Here is a 19,298-nt window from a genome sequence, read left to right as displayed (position 1 = left end):
TTTTTCGGATGTAACCTAGCGCTTCATATCCTTCCAATTTATTTCCTCCTTCATCTACCATATGTTGTTGCATTGTGACAGACTTCCTACCCAGCGCTTTTAGGTGGCTCCAAAAAATCCTAGGCGCGGCCTTCTTCTTTTCGCGAATCTCTGTCATCCAGCGTTCACTTTCACCTTTAATTTTTGCCTCGACTAATTTCTGCACAATGGATTTTTGCTCTAAATATATTTCCCATATTTGGTTGACTTCGTCCTGTGGCCGCTTCTCCTTTTTTGCCTGTCTGTGCTCCCGTGATGCCTGACGTCGCATCTCGATCGCTTCCCGGATTTCTTTGTTCCACCAACTTTTTGGCTTTTTCTTTCCTTTCCAACAAATAGTTTTCTTCTCTATTTCCATTTCTTTCGTGATTACATGTAGCAGCTCACTATACTTCCAGTAGGAGAAACTGGCGGCAGCGCCCCTGGCGGGCGCCCAGGCTGTCGACGCGGAGAGGGCCATGGCGGCGCGGCGCAGGGATACGGCAGTGAGCCCACTGCCCCATTCTAGTACACTGTATTTCTGGAGGAGGCATTGTCTAGAGTCACTTAGAGCACTCTATGACTTAGAGTCACTGTATATGCTAAAGGTAGCATTGTTAAAGGTAGCATATACAGTGACTCTAGAGCATGCTTTAGAGTCACTCACCCCGCAGCGTCATCTCTCGGACATATACTTTAGTTTACAACGCCACCGCTACTCTTATTCTTGTTGCTCTGTACAAAGGCGCAGTTTCCCCTCTCGAGATTTCGTGTAGGTATTCTTTGGCAGTGTTTGAGGAACCGCGCACGCGGGTATCTGCCTGCCGCTTTGGTTCATGGTGTTACATAGTACGTGCGAATAAAAACGCGCCCCGCGGCAAACCTTCTGTCGTCTGGCGCTCGTACATGGATTCTGTTTACGAAAAGCCAGCGGAAACTTTGGATTGGAATGTCGATACGGAAGTGCAGTTATTTCACGCAATGAAAGGCCATAAACCAGTAGGTAAGCGGTGTGGTTCCAGTGTTACTAGCTTTAACGAAAAACACTATCGCCCTTATATTGCTCTGCGACACGTTTCGGTGCTTTGAAAGTAGCCCTCCGTTGTCAAGCAAGGTGACGATTTGTTCCGTTACCACCGCTGTCTTTCCTCGCGCAGGCGTCAACAGGTACTTCCAAATGGCTTGCATCCACGAGAAGTTCAGCGCATCTCTTAACAAAGACATCTCTTCACAGACAATATGGGACCACCTCGACACTATGTATGACATGGCGGCTTTGGTATGTGGCTGACGCTGTTCTTGAATTGCTTGGATTTGCTCAGGTATTCAGATAATTTTCAGGGGAAGATGGAATCTTGAAGCGATGAAAAATCCTTGGAGCAGGAGTTGTCGCTGGAGCCAACGTTACCGCAAGCAGAGTTGTCTTCTCCAAGGCATTTGGCTATTCTGTTGCAGCCCTGAAAAAGACAACTCCGCTTGTCGATACGTTGGCTGCAGCGAGACCCCGTGTTCCAAGGATACGTTTAGCGCCTTCATAAATGCGGGTTTCTGCAGAATGAGCTAGCTACACATTTGGCTGCACATTTGGCATCACAAAATGATGTATTGAAATACATCATTTGGTGACAGATGTTTGTATTATATCCAGACGGGGAATGCGCGGAGGCCGCAAAAATCGCATACCCGAGGTTCGCACGCATCAGGATATCAGCATCAGTTCATCTTGGATAGTAATTAATCTTGGCATTATAATGGTAATGAGTACTTAATTTCCTGCTGTTAACATATATGGTTAATCCCGATTAAAAATAGCCCTGCTCCAATAATTCCTGGCATATTTACTTTGGCGGAACATTGGAGTTAACCTGTTGGTTGTGGGACGAAATTTTCTTTCAGCACTTGTGGAAAGCTATTTTATCAACTGTGTATTTTAATGCTAAGAGCCAAAGGACATGCTGTCAAGGTTCAATTTAAATCGGCACCAGTTCTCATACTTGTGGTTCTTGGGCTGTGGCCAGCTTGTTATTGTGCAAAGATGTTTTGTTTTACCAGTTTCATCGAGCCATTACAAGAAAACTGGTGGGTAATGTTGCATTGGATATGCTATGCAGGTGTGAACTTGTTGGTATAAGAGGACGCTTAGCCCAATGATGTCACTATCTGTATATGCCGACGCGCATTTGGAATCGCCGGTTCATTGTTGTCTGAGAACTGTTAAGAATGAGCACAACAAAGTCAGCTTCTAAGTGCATAAAGTGTGTGCACAAACATTTGTGATTTCAGCTGTGCAGATACATTTGTAGCGGCCACAAGCAGGCTTCCTCGAGATAAACAAAGTTGGACGCGGGATTCCACCAACGAGCTGCTGTAAGATGGCACCAGTGGCTGTGTCAGAGGCATTCGCCATCACACACTGCAGGATGCTGGGCCTAGGGTATGCAAGGTGTGCAGCGTTTCCCAAGGCGGTCTTGATCTTGCGGGAGGCTTTGGTTGGCTCATTGGAGATGGCAAGGAGCAACCATTTCGTGGGAGCACTCACTTCTGGGTCTTGCATGCGCATTATGGCCTGCTCACAGCCACTACAGCACTACTGAGACCCTGCTACATGAAATCAAGGCTTCAACGGACATCCGTCTAGTCAGAAAGAATTATTGAATAAAAGACGAGGACGCTGACCACAAGCAAAAAAACACTGCTACGCTGATACAGTACTTTTGGGAGAAAACTGCTGTCCACCATGTATGCCACCATCTGACATTTCCTGGAAGTTGTAGAATTTCAGGTCCTTACTGACCACAAGCCACTTACCTACCCCAACTTCTTGATAAGCTGTGTGTGTTATCACACACACAGCGCCAGAATTGCGCCAAATATCATATACAGGGTGTTTCAGCGAATACTTTCGGAAATTCTTAAAAATAAACTCTTTAAAAAAAAAAAAGGAATACCTCTTCAGAAAGAAAGTGCTAGCTGCGGCTGATGCCAGGAAGTGTCAAGGGCATGCTAGCTGGTTAACTGAAATTCGCTAATTAACTTCTTATTTAGCAAAGTTTGGCAGTTATTGTCAATACCAAGCTTGTAGCCCGGTGAAGGGGATGTATCAGTCTAAAACAAAGAAAAGGTCATCTAAAGCACTGCAGCTCAAGAAAACCTGAAGATTTACTCGCCCAAAAACAAAACTGCGTCAGGGGCGCCGGAAGTCTTCAGTAATCGCAGTGTCCGCTGGTGATGTGTTACAATGATTGCAGTGGCCAATTTTAAATGTGCGTGCTATTTTTCCTCGCTAAGAAACCTCGACGCTCAGCATAGGCAGCAGCCAGCGTTAACTTTTTCTTACAGGTTTGAAGGCAGAGGCTAGCCATCGCCAACTACGTCGCCATCGATTTTAAGATGCTGTTAAACGCTAGCCTGGTGCTCCGCCTGTGCAGTTACCTCCGGAAGCAATCTTTTCATATCTATTCACATTACATTAGCTTCATTGAAAGAATAAAGCCACGCTTTTGTGACAGTGCTGAGTTTTGTTTAGCCGTGCTAGTATTGTGACATGGTGGGGGGCCACTCTCAGGAGTTATTCTTACGTGCTATTGGCTTGACAGCTAAAATAAATGAGGGATTTGTAGCTTACTACTTTTTGGCATTCTAGCGCAACGCTGTTACATACCAGCTGCAGTCCCATTTGTAGTAAAAAGTGCTGGCCTAGGATTAGGAACTCTGGATTTCATACTATGTTTAGCAGTATTGGGTCATGTTACAAGCATAAATGTTGGGACGTTAAACCCCAGATATTATTATACAAGCATAAATGACCAAAGATGGTTTATTTGAATGTTTCATTTGGTTGGCCTGTTTGGGCATTCCACCAAAGTAATATCATTTGTGATGACGACACAGAATTTTCACAAGATGTTGCTTTCTGTACAATGTGATGTACAGATGAAGGTGCTCTTTCATGGAGTGTACAGGAAATAGAAGCATCTGTCTGGGAATTCTGTCGAGAGAGATTCTCTCGCGTTGCTTCATATCCTCAAGGTTGGCTGGTTCTATTTTAGAAACCTCATAGTTGTGCATACAGGGTTTGTCCGAAAAGTATTGTCAATGATTAAATTGTAAAGTGTCTATACCTCACAACAGGCTAGGACCACTTGGTATTGGTGGAGGGGGATGTTAGCTTACGGAAGTGTGGTCGCTCTGTCGTGTGCTACCATCTCAAAAGTGTGAAGAGACTTTCACTTCCTGTGCAAGCCACAATGCAGCGCTCGTTGGAAACAAAGGATTGCCATCAAGATTTATGTGAAACTTTACAAGCCTGAAGAGGAAAATTTTCCTATGATAAGGACCTTTGGTGTTAATTGTTCATGATGACGTCAAGTGTGCCGGCCGCATAAGGCCTTTATAGGAGGTTGTAAAAAGGTCAGCGACGAAGCCCGTGCTGGACGGCCGTCAATGACCATCCCCGATGGCAATGAGCCAGTCCACACTGCATTTGTCTTGACCCACCTCCTTGTCGTTTCAAAGGTGCCAAGGGTTTACCAGCTGCCCTACAGTCCTGACATGGCCCCTGCAGACTTCCTTTTCTTTCTGTGCTTGAAAACCCTCATGAAATGATATTATTTCGGAACAATTGACAAAGTGAAAGAGGCTTGCACCAAGGCTTTAAAGCACATTCCGGAGGAAACCTACTGTGATGCCTTCAATGCCTGGAAATCTCACTGGAAGCGATGTATCACCGCAGGAGGAGCCTATAGTGAAACCTTGAATTGTTTAAAATAACAGAGAGCTGAGCTAGTTGGTAAGTGTTCATGGGGATGCAAACACAGACACAGCAGGGCATGCAAACACAGACACAAGAGAGAAGTCAATTATCTTAGATTATCAGAGAAGTCTTAACTTAGATTATCAGAGAATTATCAGAGAAGTCAGGTATCTCTCATGTTCTCATTGATAGTTATCTCTCATTGATAGGTTCGCCTATTGCTTGGGCATGCGCAGATAGGTTTTTGTGCCTTGTTTCTTTTTCCGCCATTGTGCTTTTTTTGATCTGTTGGTTGGAGTTTGTGGTGTCTTGACCTCTCTCTTGTGTCCGTGTCCGTGTTTGCACGCCGTCCCTTTGTGTTGTGCTGATCTGATCAATACATCATTTTTGATCGATTCATTGACATTACTTTTCGGACATACCCTGTCTTAGTGCGGTGAGGTGAGCCATATAATGTGCTGTAGGGTCATGCAATAAACAAAAGTTGGAAGTTTAGCGCTCATCCTGTCGCCTGTGTTTCCTTCTTCGCTGTTGCCTCTGTAGCGCCCTTGTTCGTGTGGCGCGCAAACCGGAGAACGTGTGATGGCGAGAGAAGAAAATAAAGAACGTGCTAGGCTGTGGCACGTGAAGCCACGGCTCACGTTCCTGGCTGGCATCGATTATCGTTCAGGCGTGTCTTTCCTTCGCTCCTGTGGCATAAGCCTACAAGTGGTGACCTAGGACGAAGACAATGACTGACTCTAATGCACCCTCAACTGAACAAGCCTCACGTCTGCAGGACGACTCGGCCTTGCAACTGCGTCTCCCATATTTCTGGCCACAGGACCCGCAAGTTTGGTTACACCAGGTCGAGGCGCAATTCTCCCTGTACCGCATTGCCTCGGAAACGACACGCTACTACCACGTAGCCTCAGTCCTTCCTCCCGATGTTGCCAGTGAGCTCTCCAACGTCCTCTCCGACCCCTCGGACACTACGCCATATCAGCACCTTAAAACCAAGGTGCTGGAGCGATTCATGCCTTTGGAACGCATCCGCCTACAGCAGCTCCTTGCAGAGGGGGACCTTGGCGACAGGCGCCCCTCCCAACTACTGCGCCGAATGCAACAGCTTCTTGGGGAACACGACGTCTCTGCCCACTCAGCGTTGCTTCGCGAGCTCTTCCTCCAACGCCTTTTTCAGCCAATCCACCTCATTCTCGCGGCGGCCGGCGATGTCAACCTCGACCGCCTGGCGGAGCTCGCCGATCAGGTTCATGAAGCGAACTCCCCATCTGTCAACGCTGTCTTACCACCAGCAGACACAGCGATTCCGTGCCTTGAGGCCCGCATCGACGAACTCGCCGCCTCCATTGCCGCACTCCAGAGCCCCCTGCAGGAGACTCGTTCGCCTCGTTCCGGTCGTCGAGCTCTTCCACGCACACGAGATGCTTGAGTACCAGCCCTCCACCTCTCTGCTGGTACCACCGGCGTTTCCGACACCGAGTCACAAAGTGTACATCTCGATGTTCGTGGCAGGGAAACACCTGCCACGACTAAGGCTGATCGTTCAAAGTCATAGGGGCAAGTGCTTCGTGCTGCTAACGTCTCGTCTATAGCGACGTATGGACTCCGATCCCTCACCCTCGATTTCGGCCTTCGCCGCATTTTCCGGTGGGTTTTTGTCATCGCAGACGTGGTTCAACCGATCATCGGCTCGGACTTCCTCTCATACTTCGATTTGGATGTCAGTGTGCAGCGGCGCTGCCTCGTAGACGGTCAGACTCGTCTCTCCATCTCGGGAGTCCTGTCCGACATCGCTCCAATGGCCATCTGCATGCTGATACCTTCCTCACCGTTCGAAAAAATCTTGGCGAGTTTCCCAGAGTTAACAAAACCGTGCAACCTCACTCAGCCGCCTAAACGTTCGGTGACACACCACATCGTCGCCCGGGGTCCACCGGCAGCCCCTCGACCACGCCGCCTGTTTGGAGACTGTCTAGCTATTGCTAAACGGGAGTTTGACCACATGCAGCAGCTCGGCATTATACGCCTGTTGTCAAGCGCTTGGGCTTCCCCGCTACATTTGGTGCCAAAGCGCCAAATGCAGCAGTGACTGGCGGGACTATCAAGCGTTGAACGCCAAGACTGTCCACGACAGCTATCCCCCACCTCACATCCAGGATTTTACATCGCGCCTCGACGGCTGCACAATTTTCAGCAAAGTGGACCTTGTTAAGGCGTACCACCAGATTCCTGTCGAGCCCGCCGATATACCTAAGACTGCCATCACGATGCCCTTTGGGTTGTTTGAATACGTGCGGATGCCTTTTGAACTCCGCAATTCGGCTCAAACTTTCCAGCGGTTCATTTCTGAGATCACACGGGGCCTCCCTACTGCGTTTGCGTACCTTGACGATGTCCTCATCGCCAGCCGCACGCCCGAAGATCATGAGCACCTCTTCGCGCTCTGTTCCAACGTCTACAGCAGTACGGCCTCGTTGTGAACGCCTCGAAGTGTACTTTCGGCGCATCTGAGCTCGAGTTCTTGGACCATCACATATCATCCAAAGGAATACGCCCTCTCCGGTCCCACGTTAAAGCAATCCAAGATTATCCTCAGCCTACAACACTGCACCAATTACGCCAATTTCTGAGGCTTGTGAATTTTTACAGGCGCTTCGTACCACACTGTGCCGAGCTGCTACGACCGCTCACCGACCTCCTTCGGTCAACCGCCGGCCCGTCCTCCGCCATTCCTTGGTCGTCAGAGGCCCAGGCCTTTACTGCTGCCAAGCAAGTGGTCGCTAACGCCGTGCTTCTTATTCATCCGCGCAGCAACACCCCTACTCGGTTGATGGTGGACGCGTCCAGCGTGTCCGTCGGAGCAGTCTTACAGCAGTGCATTAACTCCGAGTGGAGACCCTTGTCGCTTTACTCTCGGAAGCTACTTCCTCCTGAGACCTGCTACAGCGTCTTCGGCCGGAAATTACTAGCCATCTACGCTGCAATACAGCACTTTTGGCATTTTCTGGAAGGATGCTCATTTTACGTGCTGACTGACCATAAGCCACTGGCGTATGTTTTCCGCACTAACTCATCCAAGTACGTGCCCTGTGAACTCCGCCATCTTGCTTATGTATCGGAGTTCATGACTGATATCCGCCACGTGAAAGGAGCTGACAACACCGCTGCAGATGCTTTTTCTCATATAGCCGCGGTTGACTCTCCATCTCCAACCATCGACTGGGCCTCATTCTCCTCAGCACAGCAAAATGATAGAGAGCTTGCCGCTTTTCGGGAGAACCCCCGTTCTCTCCGACTACGCCTGGTGCCTCATCCATTATCATCTGAGCCCTTGTAGTGCGATGTCTCAGCTGACCTTCCCCGCCCTTTCGTTCCCGCTTCATTACGACGCACAGTTTTCCACTCCTTACATGACATCTGTCACCCCAGCATTCGGGCTACTCAGTGTCTTCTCACCCAGCGCTATGTCTGGCCCGGAATCAATGGTGATGTGCGCGCTTGGACGCGCATGTGCCTGCCCTGCCAGATGACAAAGGTCTCCTGTCATACTAAGACGCCTCCCCAACCTTTTCTTCCACCCGGCCGTCGTTTCGACCATGTTCATCTAGACATTATGGGCCCTCTACCAGTCTCAGGGGTACCGTTATATACTGACCATGGTCGATAATTTCACACGCTAGCCAGAGGCTGTTCCAATTCAAGATATCACCGCCGAGACATTTGCCTGCGCTTTCATTTCTACGTGGGTATCCCATTTCGGCTGTCCTGGCACCGTGACAACCGACCGTGGACGTCAGTTTGAGTCCTCGCTGTTTGCTCTCCTTAATGGCATCCTCGGAGCCAGACATTGCCGTACCATGGCTTATCATCCCTGCGCCAACGGCATGGTGGAACGCCTTCACCGACAACTGAAGACCGCCTTGACGACCCGCCTCGAAATAGAGCCACCTGGGTTGACGCCTTGCCACTGGTGCTCTTAGGTTTACGAGCTGTCATCCGGGCAGACCTGCAGTGCTCAACAGCAGAGCTGGTGTATGGCACTTCTCTACGGCTTCCGGGAGACTTCTTCACGTCAACAAAGCTACCAGACCAGCCACAACAATTCCTACAATGCCTCCTCGACTGTGTTCAAGACCTCCGGCCCACTCCACCCAGACCTTCCGAACACAAGACAATATTCGTCCACCCTGATCTGGCCACTGCAACGCATGTTTTCGTGCGCCACGACGCGGTCAGACCACCTTTGACACCAGCCTACGACGGACCATTCCGCGTCCTTTTAACTGCACCCCCAAAACTGCCATTCTTCTTCAGAACGGCCGTGAAGAGACAGTCAGCTTGGACCGACTGAAGCCGGCGTACCTGGAGACCGCCATAGAAAGCCTCTCATCTACGCCTGACCTTCCGTTGGACTACCACAAACGGCATGTCACATTCCGACTTCCAGTCTACACGGGGGGCCCTGTAGCGCCCTCGTTCAGGTGGCGTGCAAACCGGAGAGCGCGCGATGGCGAAAAAAGAAAATAAAGAAGGTGCTAGGCTGTGGCACGTGAAGCCACGGCTCACATTCCTGGCTGGCATCGATTATTGTTCAGGCGTGTCTTTACTTTGCTCCTGTGGCATAAGCCTACACCTCTTTTTTCTTCATGCTCAAACTGAGCTGCGTTATACCAATACGATATTATAATGCACCAACTTGCCCAATCTGCAGTACCTGTATTGCCGCATGCGTATCGTTAAGTGGTTTATTATGCGATAAGGGCTATCACTTTTTCTTGTGTTTTTCATGTGTGCTCAGGGTAGCATCCTTAAATGATGACGTGCACGCCACTCTCTTAAAAACGAGCAGCTGGTGGTGAACGTGGATCATTATTTTCCGTAGACGGTCGCTCGCCACAACAGGCACGCTTGCAGTGAAACCATCCAACTGTCTGTTTTTCGTTCTGGGGGCACAAGTTCACTCTGAATAAATTGTTCCTGCGTTGACCAACAACTACACGCACGTGCCGTATGTGACATGTGGAGGTGCTGGGTATGTCCAAGTCTGCTTCCTCTTGGGACGTTAAACCCCAGATATTATTATAAGTCTGCTTCCTCAAGCCTTAGTCAGAATCCAGAGAGTGACAAAGAAGAGCTGAGAAGTCACCAAAACAAGGGACTGCCACCAGAGTGTGGACTGGTGCTGGAGAATACCCAAGCAAAGCCGGACACTGTCACAGCTGCAGTGAATCAGCCTTCAACACCAGGTGCCTTTCTACTGCAGCAGCCACGAGAACCTCCGACTTTCCATGGTGTGCCGTGTGACGACCTGGAGGTCTGGTTTGAGAAGTTTGAGCTTGTGGCAACACACAACCAGTGGAATGAAGAAGCCAAACTGTGGCACGTATACTTCGCCCCAGAAGGGTCTGCATGTGCTTGGCTTAAAAAAAAATTCGACAGATCCCACGTACCATGGAAGTCGATGTTATGCGAAGCATGCGGCGGGAAGGTGACTGTGGCGTAATTTTTTTACTGAGCGAACCATTACAAAATGACGCTAAAGATTTGTATGAATTTTATATGCACACATATATGTTGAAGAGCCGCATATGTGTTATATAACCAGTGTCTTACAGTTGGGTAACGCTGCCAATGGCAACGTGGGTATTACCAAAACCAGAAGGAGTAAGCTGATATGTAGTGCTTATACTTGTCCCTTATAATGGAGAATGCACGCACGTTTCATGAACCCGTGTGCATGTGTGGAAGAGGTTCTTGACAGTTATTGAGCAAGGTCATCACCGTGATCAATGAGCCCCAGCGGCTGGTCATGACTTGTTATTGGATCCGGTCGTGATTGCAGTGACGAGGGGTCCATGTGTAGTGAAGTATGAGGTATAGTACAGCTGTTGGAAATTGTGAATGTCTCTGTCATTTCGTCGACAAATTGTCTGTCGATATAGGCCGTCGAGGCTGGTAGGCTTGGATAGTGCTCCATAGACGAACATCAGTAGATGGTGCTTGTCGTATTCGTAGTCTACCTGGGCATATGTGGCCTACGTAGCCTAGTCTACAATGCGGCTGTCAATCAATCTGGCATGATCCTCGGTCAGCATGAGGCCATCGCCCAGCCTTGTAAGAAATGAAGAGGACACTGCGTTGTTCAGGCAGACTAAGTGCACTTTACAGCGCGATGATGTGAATATCATATGTAACTTTCGTTAATGCATTCCTCCAGGGTCGAGCAGTGCTTCAATATAGCTTGCTGAATCATAGCAATACAAATGTAATGTTTATCAGACTGCTTTAAAAGCGGAGCGAACGCTGGAACCACCGACGTTAATCTGATATGATGCCCGTATCGTAGGAGTATCATATAGTGTGTATTGCTGTCTTGCAAAATTAGATAGCGAGCACCACAACCACAATTGACGTTGCACCGACATTACGCCTGCATAGGCTGTTTTTCCAAACCAGTTTGTAGGTCTGGCGTGGCTCTGTGGTAGAATACCTGATTGCCACGCAGAATGGTTGGGTTCGATTTCTGCTGGGATCCTAATTTTCATTCTTTCCATTCGTCGGGTCAACGCTACCAATATAAGTTTTTTAACGCTCTCGCATTTAAATTACCAATGTCTGCTCTCGCCGTTGCTGGGCAGACATAAACTGTCAATCACCTGTGGTGCATGCGTAGGCGGATGGATGTCGGTTTTTCTTAACGCTCTCCCATTTAGGTTACCAATGTCTGTTATTGCCGTTCCTGGGTATAAACTGTCAATCACCAGGGGTGCATACCCGCACACCGCAGCCCATGGTAAACGGGTATGTGCCACACGTATCTGGAGGAAAGGGTTTGACGACGTATGCGACAGGATTTTTACGTTATTCATGTCATGACCCGACAGTCATATTCGTCAAATCCTCTTACCCTCCCATGCGAATTTTGGTCTACACCACCAATTTAAGGGGGTGATCATGAGAACACCCAGACGTAGGTGGCTAGATAGATAGATAGATAGATAGATAGATAGATAGATAGATAGATAGATAGATAGATAGATAGATAGATAGATAGATAGATAGAGAGATAGACAGACAGACAGACAGACAGACAGACAGACAGACAGACAGACACAGACAGACAGAAAGAAAGAAAGAAAGAAACGCTCAAAGTGCCTAAGGTTCGCTAAGAAATGCTTCTCATTTTAAACGAGTCCTTGCTCGCGTCGTGGGACGTATTGAACAGCAGCCTCCTGCACACCTTCACTGGCGTTCTGTGGAAGAAGAGAGCTGAAGTGCTACTTCAGTCAAGGCTCCAGCACTGTAACAAAAGTGTGACAATATTTGTAGAAGAGATGAAAAGTCTTATTAACAGGCTGGATCCCACGATTCCAGAGGACAAAATGCTGAGATACCTGCTCCAAGGTATCAAGGAAGAAATTTTTCCTGCACTTATGTGAAACCCGCTGAGCAACGTTGAGGACTTCATTATAGAGGCTGTCAACATCGAAAAGACGCTCGATGTGCGAAGAAGACGGTATGGATGTCCTGCATGTCTTCGGTTTCTGCCACCGAATTAGGTGCAGATAGTCTTCGGGACACCATCCGAGCGGTCGTGCAAGAGGAGCTTCAAAAGTTGTTCCCTGCATCGCAGCCCCAGGTCGCAGCGCTAAACGATATGATTAGGCAACAAGTCCAGCACGTTATTCGTGAAGCTTTGCCAGCCTTGTCTAACGCAGAGCTTCCTTGAAGCCCAACAGCGCTGCAAGTATCCTACGCCTCAGTACTGTGTTGTCAAGTGCAACCACCTATGTCGCAGTTTGCAGCACGACTACTTCCCAGCCAGCCACCCACCCTGTTGGTTACCAACGGCCTCCCCCGAGAAAGCATGAAGTCTGGAGAATATCTGACAACTGTCCACTGTGTTTTCACTGTGGCTTAGTCGGCCATGTATACCACCGCTGCTTCTGCTGTGACCCTGGCCTTGGCCTTTGTGGTTTCCCCGTCGACGCCCCACAGCCCTGGCAAGGTCAGAGGCCTCGTGAAGTTAAAGAATATCTCTCTTGAGGTGAGGATGTGGAGCTTGCATTACAGGTCGCCATAACATTGTTTTGTCGCTCTTCTCGACCTGGTTATGTAGGAGCTGCACGGGGTAGCTCTCGAGCCCACGTGTGGGAAACTGAAGAAAGCAACTAATGGAGGTGTGGATGCTGCCTATTGGACTGCAGGAGAGCGTCCCCTGCTACAAGAAAATCTGTTTTGTGCACATGCAACGGCCGTGCAAGATGCATCAGCCAGATTAGATGGCAATCTAATCTGGCTGATCACATGCCGTTTGTGGTAGTCCAACGGAAGGTCAGGCGTAGATGAGAGACTTTCTGTGGCCTCTCATCCAGGTACGCTGGCTTCAGTCGGTCCAAGCTGACTGTCTCTTCACGGCCGTTCTGAAGAAGAGTGGCAGTTTTGGGGGTGCGGTTAAAAGGACGCGGAATGGTGCGTCGTAGGCTGGTGTCGAAGGTGGTCTGATGGCGTCGTGGCGCACGAAAACATGTGTTGCAGTGGCCAGGTCAGGGTGGACAAATATTGTCTTGTGTTCGGAAGGTCTGGGTGGAGTGGGCCGGAGGTCTTGAACGCAGTCGAGGAGGCGTTGTAGGAATTGTTGTGGCTGGTCTGGTAGCTTTGTTGACGTGAAGAAGTCTCCCGGAAGCCATAGAGAAGTGCCATACACCAGCTCTGCTGTTGAGCACTGCAGGTTTGCCCGGATGACAGCTCATAAACCTAAGAGCACCAGTGGCAAGGCGTCAACCCAGGTGGCTCTATTGAGGCGGGTCGTCAAGGCGGTCTTCAGTTGTCGGTGAAGGCTGGTTGACGAACCTTCGTCTGGGGAGGGAACATACTTGTGCAATAAACATGCACTCGCCAATTTTAAAATAAAAACAAAAAGGCATGGACATTTCGGGGCTCGTACGGGTCCCTTGATCACAATGAAGATGTCAGCGTGGGCATGTGGCTATTTATGGGTCAGGTGGAGCAACGTGCATGTGTATATCTCTGGTAGATTGCCCTTTGTCCTGTTTATCATGCGGTTAGTCGACTGAATGTAAAATGATTCTAAAAGCAGACGGGCAGATAAATACTGACTGGGATGCAGCATCTATCATCGCACCGGAAAGACATCTGTCTGCTCATCAGAGGACATAGTTCTGGTAGGGATGAACCAGCATGCACAGTGAAGCGTCAAACAAAGCACGAAGCTCTGTCGCGATAGCATCTTGGCGGAGGACTGCACGGTGAGGCGTATCATGTGCATTTTCTTGTGGCTGTGGTTCTTCAACACGCTTTGCCCGTTCTTCCTTAAAATCCGCTTTGATTGCCGCGTCATACTGCTTCAGGAGTTCGGGCTGTTCCTGGAACTTTCTGAATTGCGATTGCAGATAGCGCTCGGCTAATCTTCGACTGTTGCTGCCTGAAGGTATCCCTGGAACTTGTGTCTTCGGCGGTACTTGGTTGCGCCCCTCAGTAAGTGAGTTGAGAAATATTCACCGAATCATAATGTAGAGAAAAGGACAAGCTGCCGTCCCCATGGTGAAGCCCCCCGTTGACCTCTTCTTTATTCGAACATACTGATGCTATCTTAATGATGATGGCGTCACCCCTTGTCTTCTACACAATTTGAAACATCCTCCGCGCCCCCAAATGATGTCTGACGATGAACACTATAACACACACGGGCTCTAAGCAGACACTACTTGTTCATCGGTATTTGTATACAGTCCAAGTCAATCCAGGTGGGATCATCTGGGTTTTCTCCTGCACCTGATCTTCCAGCGGTGCTTCCGACGCTTGTTCCAACGCGTCGCCTTTGGTGAACTTGTGCTCACGATGAGCGGTTTTCGTTGGCATGAACATCCATTATGCAGACACTTCCACGAGGTTCTGGTGTAGCTGTTTCTTGATTTCTTCGTCTTGGCTGCATTCGCCTTGGAAGCATCAGGCTTCTTCATCTGTCTTGGTCTGGGCTGTCTCATTCGTGTCTTTGATGCTGTCTCGGTATTTAGCATCTTAGCTGAACTAAGCTGTCTCATCCGCATTGCCTTCGATGTTGCCGTCTGCAACTTTTTCGAAGAGCCAGAGCTATAAGCAGTACAAGAGGCTTGCCTTTGTGACGTGATGGTCTTCTTTCTATTTCTTTTCGGTGTATGAACTGGCCTTGATTTGCTTCCGCCAAGCACTTGTAAGCACGGCGCTGTGGACTTAACATCTGAATCTGTCGTCCTTGGCTCGCATGCATCCTTAATATCTCGTTGACGACCTTTTAGATTCACCAAGGCTTCCCGCTTTTCGATCATAGAAATCTCTTCCACCATGCACGCCTGTGTTATTGCAGCTGTCTTGTCATTAGCTTCTTGGGTATTGCACGTTGACAAGGATTGCGAAGGCATGCAAGAAGTCTTTAGAAGCTGAGGTTTTCCTTCTGTGTGGGTTTCTCGAAGGGTATTTTCTGTAGTCGAAGTGCTCATTTTTCGGCGTTCAGTACGTTCAGCTATTGGTTGGGAGGCTGACTCGCCTGGCTTCTGCGCGACAAGATTGCTGTTCAATACGCATTGGCTAGATGGTGGTGACGTAGACAGACAGAGTATTTTGCCCTGTACTTCTGCTTTGATTTGTTGCCTTACTGATTCCAAGTGAACCTGCCGAGCTTTCAATGTGTCCGCGATCTTATATTCTGCTCTGACCTTTGCTAGAATGATCTGGCGCACATAAACATCGGCTTCCTTTATCTCCGCTTCCAAACGATCAATGTCAACTGCGTCTTCTACCTCGTTATCAATTCCTCTGAGAAGCTCGTACTGGTCAGTCAAAATTTGGTGAATATTCCTCAACTCACTTACTGATGGGCGCTCCACACGTAAAAGGCTTTCGATGCTTGCGATGGCTTGCATGACGGCCTTCCGTACTTGATTCCGCCTTTCGAATAGGGCCTCCATGATCCGGTCCACTGTCGGAAACGTAACAAATCACTGGCCGGCAGTGTTGCGAGGCGAAGTCGACGTGGCATCCATCACACAAGTGTCGCACGACGAAGATCAGTTAGTTGTCGGGCTGACATTGTTGACGATCTGGGTCTCGGGGATGGTTAGGCATCGCACATCAGCTTCACTGAACGACAGCTTTACAAAAGGCCTCCAGGCTACAGATGCGGTCGAGAATTCGTAAAGTCCGCTCACTCTCACCTCCGAAGGCCCTTTCCCGGGTTTCACGGCACCATAATGTAGAGAAAAGGACAAGCCACCGTCCCCATGGTGAAGCCCCCGTTGACCTCTTCTTTATTCGAACATACTGATGCTATCTTAATGATGATGGCGTCACCCCTTGTCTTCTACACAATTTGCAACAGAAGGTTCACAAACTGAAACTAATTTTGAAACGTGCGCCCAACCGAACTACTTCGCAGTAGCTCCGCCCCCGTAGACTTTCCTTCATTGCCAAGAAAAGTTGTCCACGAGTATAGTATGTATAGTATACTAGTATGAAGTTTCTATACTAGCTCCATACTAACATATTGACAATGCCACAAGTAGGGGCATTGTTAATATACCTATATCCGATTTAGCTGTATATTTATACCTGACAGGCATACTATTTTGGTAAAATGCGTGCGAGATTAGTTCGATGTCTTACTGATGGATGACTGTGATGTGTGACTGATCACATTTATCACTTTGTTAGCTCCGACCTCATTTTTGCACTTAGTTTCTTGTTTCTTTAATTTTTAATTTTTGAAATTTTAAATGCAGGCTATTTTGGGGAAATATGAAAATAACAGATTGCTTTGCTCCATTACTGATTATAAACTGTTGTATGTGATTGTAGTTTCTTTTATAACTTGGGGCTCAGCTTTATCGGTTTTATATCATTTCTGCTACAAGTCCCCGAAAATTTAAGTATATAGCTCATCTTACTTAGTGTTCGGTGACCACCCACCTGCTTAAGTATTTGTTTTTTGTGCAATTCGCAGTGATAATTGTATGTGCAATATGTTTAAAATAAGCATTAATACTTATGAGATTCTTAAATAATGCTTCTCCAGGAGTCGTTTGGAATATTTTGCCGTCTGCTCCGAAAATGACAAACATTTTCGTCAACTGGACTCACTTGGACTCAGACTCACCAAAATTTTCCTCAAGTGGACTCACTCGGACTCTGACTCACCCAAATTTTTCTCAAGTGGACCCACTTGGATTCAGACTCATGAACATTTTTGTCAGCTGGCTACACTCAGACTCACTAAAATATAACTCAGCCGGACTCACTCGGACTCAGAATCATGGCTCAATCTGAGTGTGAGTGAGTCGACTGCTGAGTGAGTTCACTGACCTATGCCAGGAACACATCGCGAGTCGCATGAGCACACAGCTAGTGCTACCATCACACAGGCACAAAGAAGCTGAAAAAGGCTCATGATTCACCGTGGGCTGGTGATTTAGAAGAGCGGAAAACACTACAGCGGGTGAAAAGCTCATTATACTGGCTGCAGGTGTCGCGGGATGTGAAGGATTACTGTAGATCGGGTCATGAATGCCAGGTGAAATCTACGACGAGACAGATAGGTAGGGTTCCAGTAACGCCCCTGGCCAGGCCCAGTGCACCGTTTCAGACAGTAAACATGGACTGCATAGGCTCTCTGGAACCCCCTTCAGCTAGGGGTCACTGCTACACTCTTTGCGTCGTAGATTTACACATTCGATGGCCAGAAGTAGTATGCCTCTGATCACTAACGGCAAAGGCTGCATGTGACGCGCTACTGCAGATATTTGCTCAGCATGGGGTGCCGGAGACGATTTGCTCAGACCAGGCCACCAACTTTACGTCAAGATTGACGCAGGAGATGTTGCAAAGACTGGGAGCCACACCCAGGTTTTCCACACCTGATCACCTGCCAAGTAACGGCTTAGTGGAGCGCTGGAATGGCACATTCAAAAAGGATGCTTTCTCACATAGCGAAAAAAAAACGCGAGTGGGATAGGATGATTTCGTTTTTGTTATGGGCATATCGTGAGGTTCCTCATGTGTCTCCAGGGCGGTCGCCGTTCGAGCTCATGTATGGGCGAGTGCCGAACGGGCCCCTATCCATTCTCGAAAAGACTTGGTTGGGAGACTGGGTAGTTCCGGAATCATTGGGTATACTGGCAGTGGAATATCTTGTGAGGTTTTGAAGTAGTTTGGAAGAAGCCAGTGAGGGAGTCGCCCGACAGAGGGAAGCCACTCAGAGGGAGTACGTAGGATGCTATAACTTAAGGGCTACAGACAAAGAGTTTGTCGCAGGGGACCAAATACTATGGCTGGAGAAGGAAGGAGAGGGGAAGCTAATGGCAAAATGAAAGGGACCGGTCACTGGGATAGCGTGCAGTTATTTAGTTGAGCTCGATGACAGTTCGCACAGAACCATTCACGCTAACAAGCTTTGGTGATACCACACCCAAGTAAGTGCAGTAGGAGCGATGTTCGAGGGCGATTAAGAATTTGGGAATGTTCCGGTCCCACCGTGCGGGACAGAGGTGCAGGCAACACTGCAGCTAGATGAAGTAGTACATTTGAAGCTCACACAGAGAGCACAGCTGCGAGACTTAATCGCGAGGCATTTGAGGGTATTCGCAAACAAACCCGGCATCTGCGAAGTGGGAATCCACAAAATAAAAGTTGAAGCAGGGGGGCAACCGAGACATCTATGCCCCTACAGGGTGCCGGTGGCACTGGTGCACGAAGTAGAAAGGCAGGTGAATGAGCTCCTGCAGTGGGGATTGATATACCCAATTGAAAGTCTGCACGTGTATCTAATGGTGTGCGTATCAAAGAAGGATGGCAGCATCTGCATCTGCTGCAATCACAGGGGACTGAATGAAATAGCAGAGGCAGACGTATTTTTCATGAGCATTCCAACTGATCTGTTATACGAGGTAGCCAGGGCCAAGTACATAACTCTGCTAGATATGTTCAGGGGCTACTGGCAAATACCTCTCGATGAGGACGCACAGGTTTGTACTGCTTTTACCACTCTTTCAGGCCAGTACACATGGAAAGTGATGCCATTTGGGTTAAAGAATGCTGCCAGCACCTATCAGAGGGTCATCAATGCTATACTAGCTCCGCATACATTGGCAATTTGGCGATATACTCTGAGAATTGGGAGGAGCACCTCGAACATTTGGACAAGGTGCTTGCATCACTGGCGCAGGAAGATTTGATGCTTAATGTAAGCAAATGTCGTTTTGCACAACAAGAAGTCAAATTCTTGGGGCATATTATGGGCTCAGGCAGGCACGGAGCCAATCCAGAGAAGGTTCGGGCAATAAAGGAGATTCCGGCTCCCAAAACAAAGGGACAACTTTGTAGTTTCCTAGGGCTAGCCAACTTTTATAGGGACTACGTGTCCGAGTACTCCATAGTCACTTTGCCTCTGACCAACTTGACTGACCGACGTATACCACAGAATTACCTTGGAGTACAGAGGTGCAGGGAGCCTTTGACAAGGTGAAAAACTGTC

General features: G+C 48.5%; 1 protein-coding gene across 1 annotated transcript in view; it reads left to right on the top strand.

Moving 5' to 3' along the window:
• Positions 1-771: 771 nt before the first annotated feature.
• LOC119372692 (uncharacterized) overlaps positions 772-19,298 on the top strand; it is a 96,932-nt gene continuing 78,405 nt past the window's right edge. The window contains exons 1-2 of the mRNA XM_037643141.2: positions 772-1,021; positions 1,176-1,297. Coding sequence (XP_037499069.1) covers positions 925-1,021; positions 1,176-1,297 — 219 coding nt within the window. The 5' untranslated portion in view covers positions 772-924. The remainder of the gene's footprint in view (positions 1,022-1,175; positions 1,298-19,298) is intronic.

This window comes from Rhipicephalus sanguineus, chromosome 10 (assembly GCF_013339695.2).
Source record: "Rhipicephalus sanguineus isolate Rsan-2018 chromosome 10, BIME_Rsan_1.4, whole genome shotgun sequence".
Classification (NCBI taxonomy): domain Eukaryota; kingdom Metazoa; phylum Arthropoda; class Arachnida; order Ixodida; family Ixodidae; genus Rhipicephalus; species Rhipicephalus sanguineus.
This window is presented reverse-complemented; position numbering and strand designations above follow the sequence as displayed.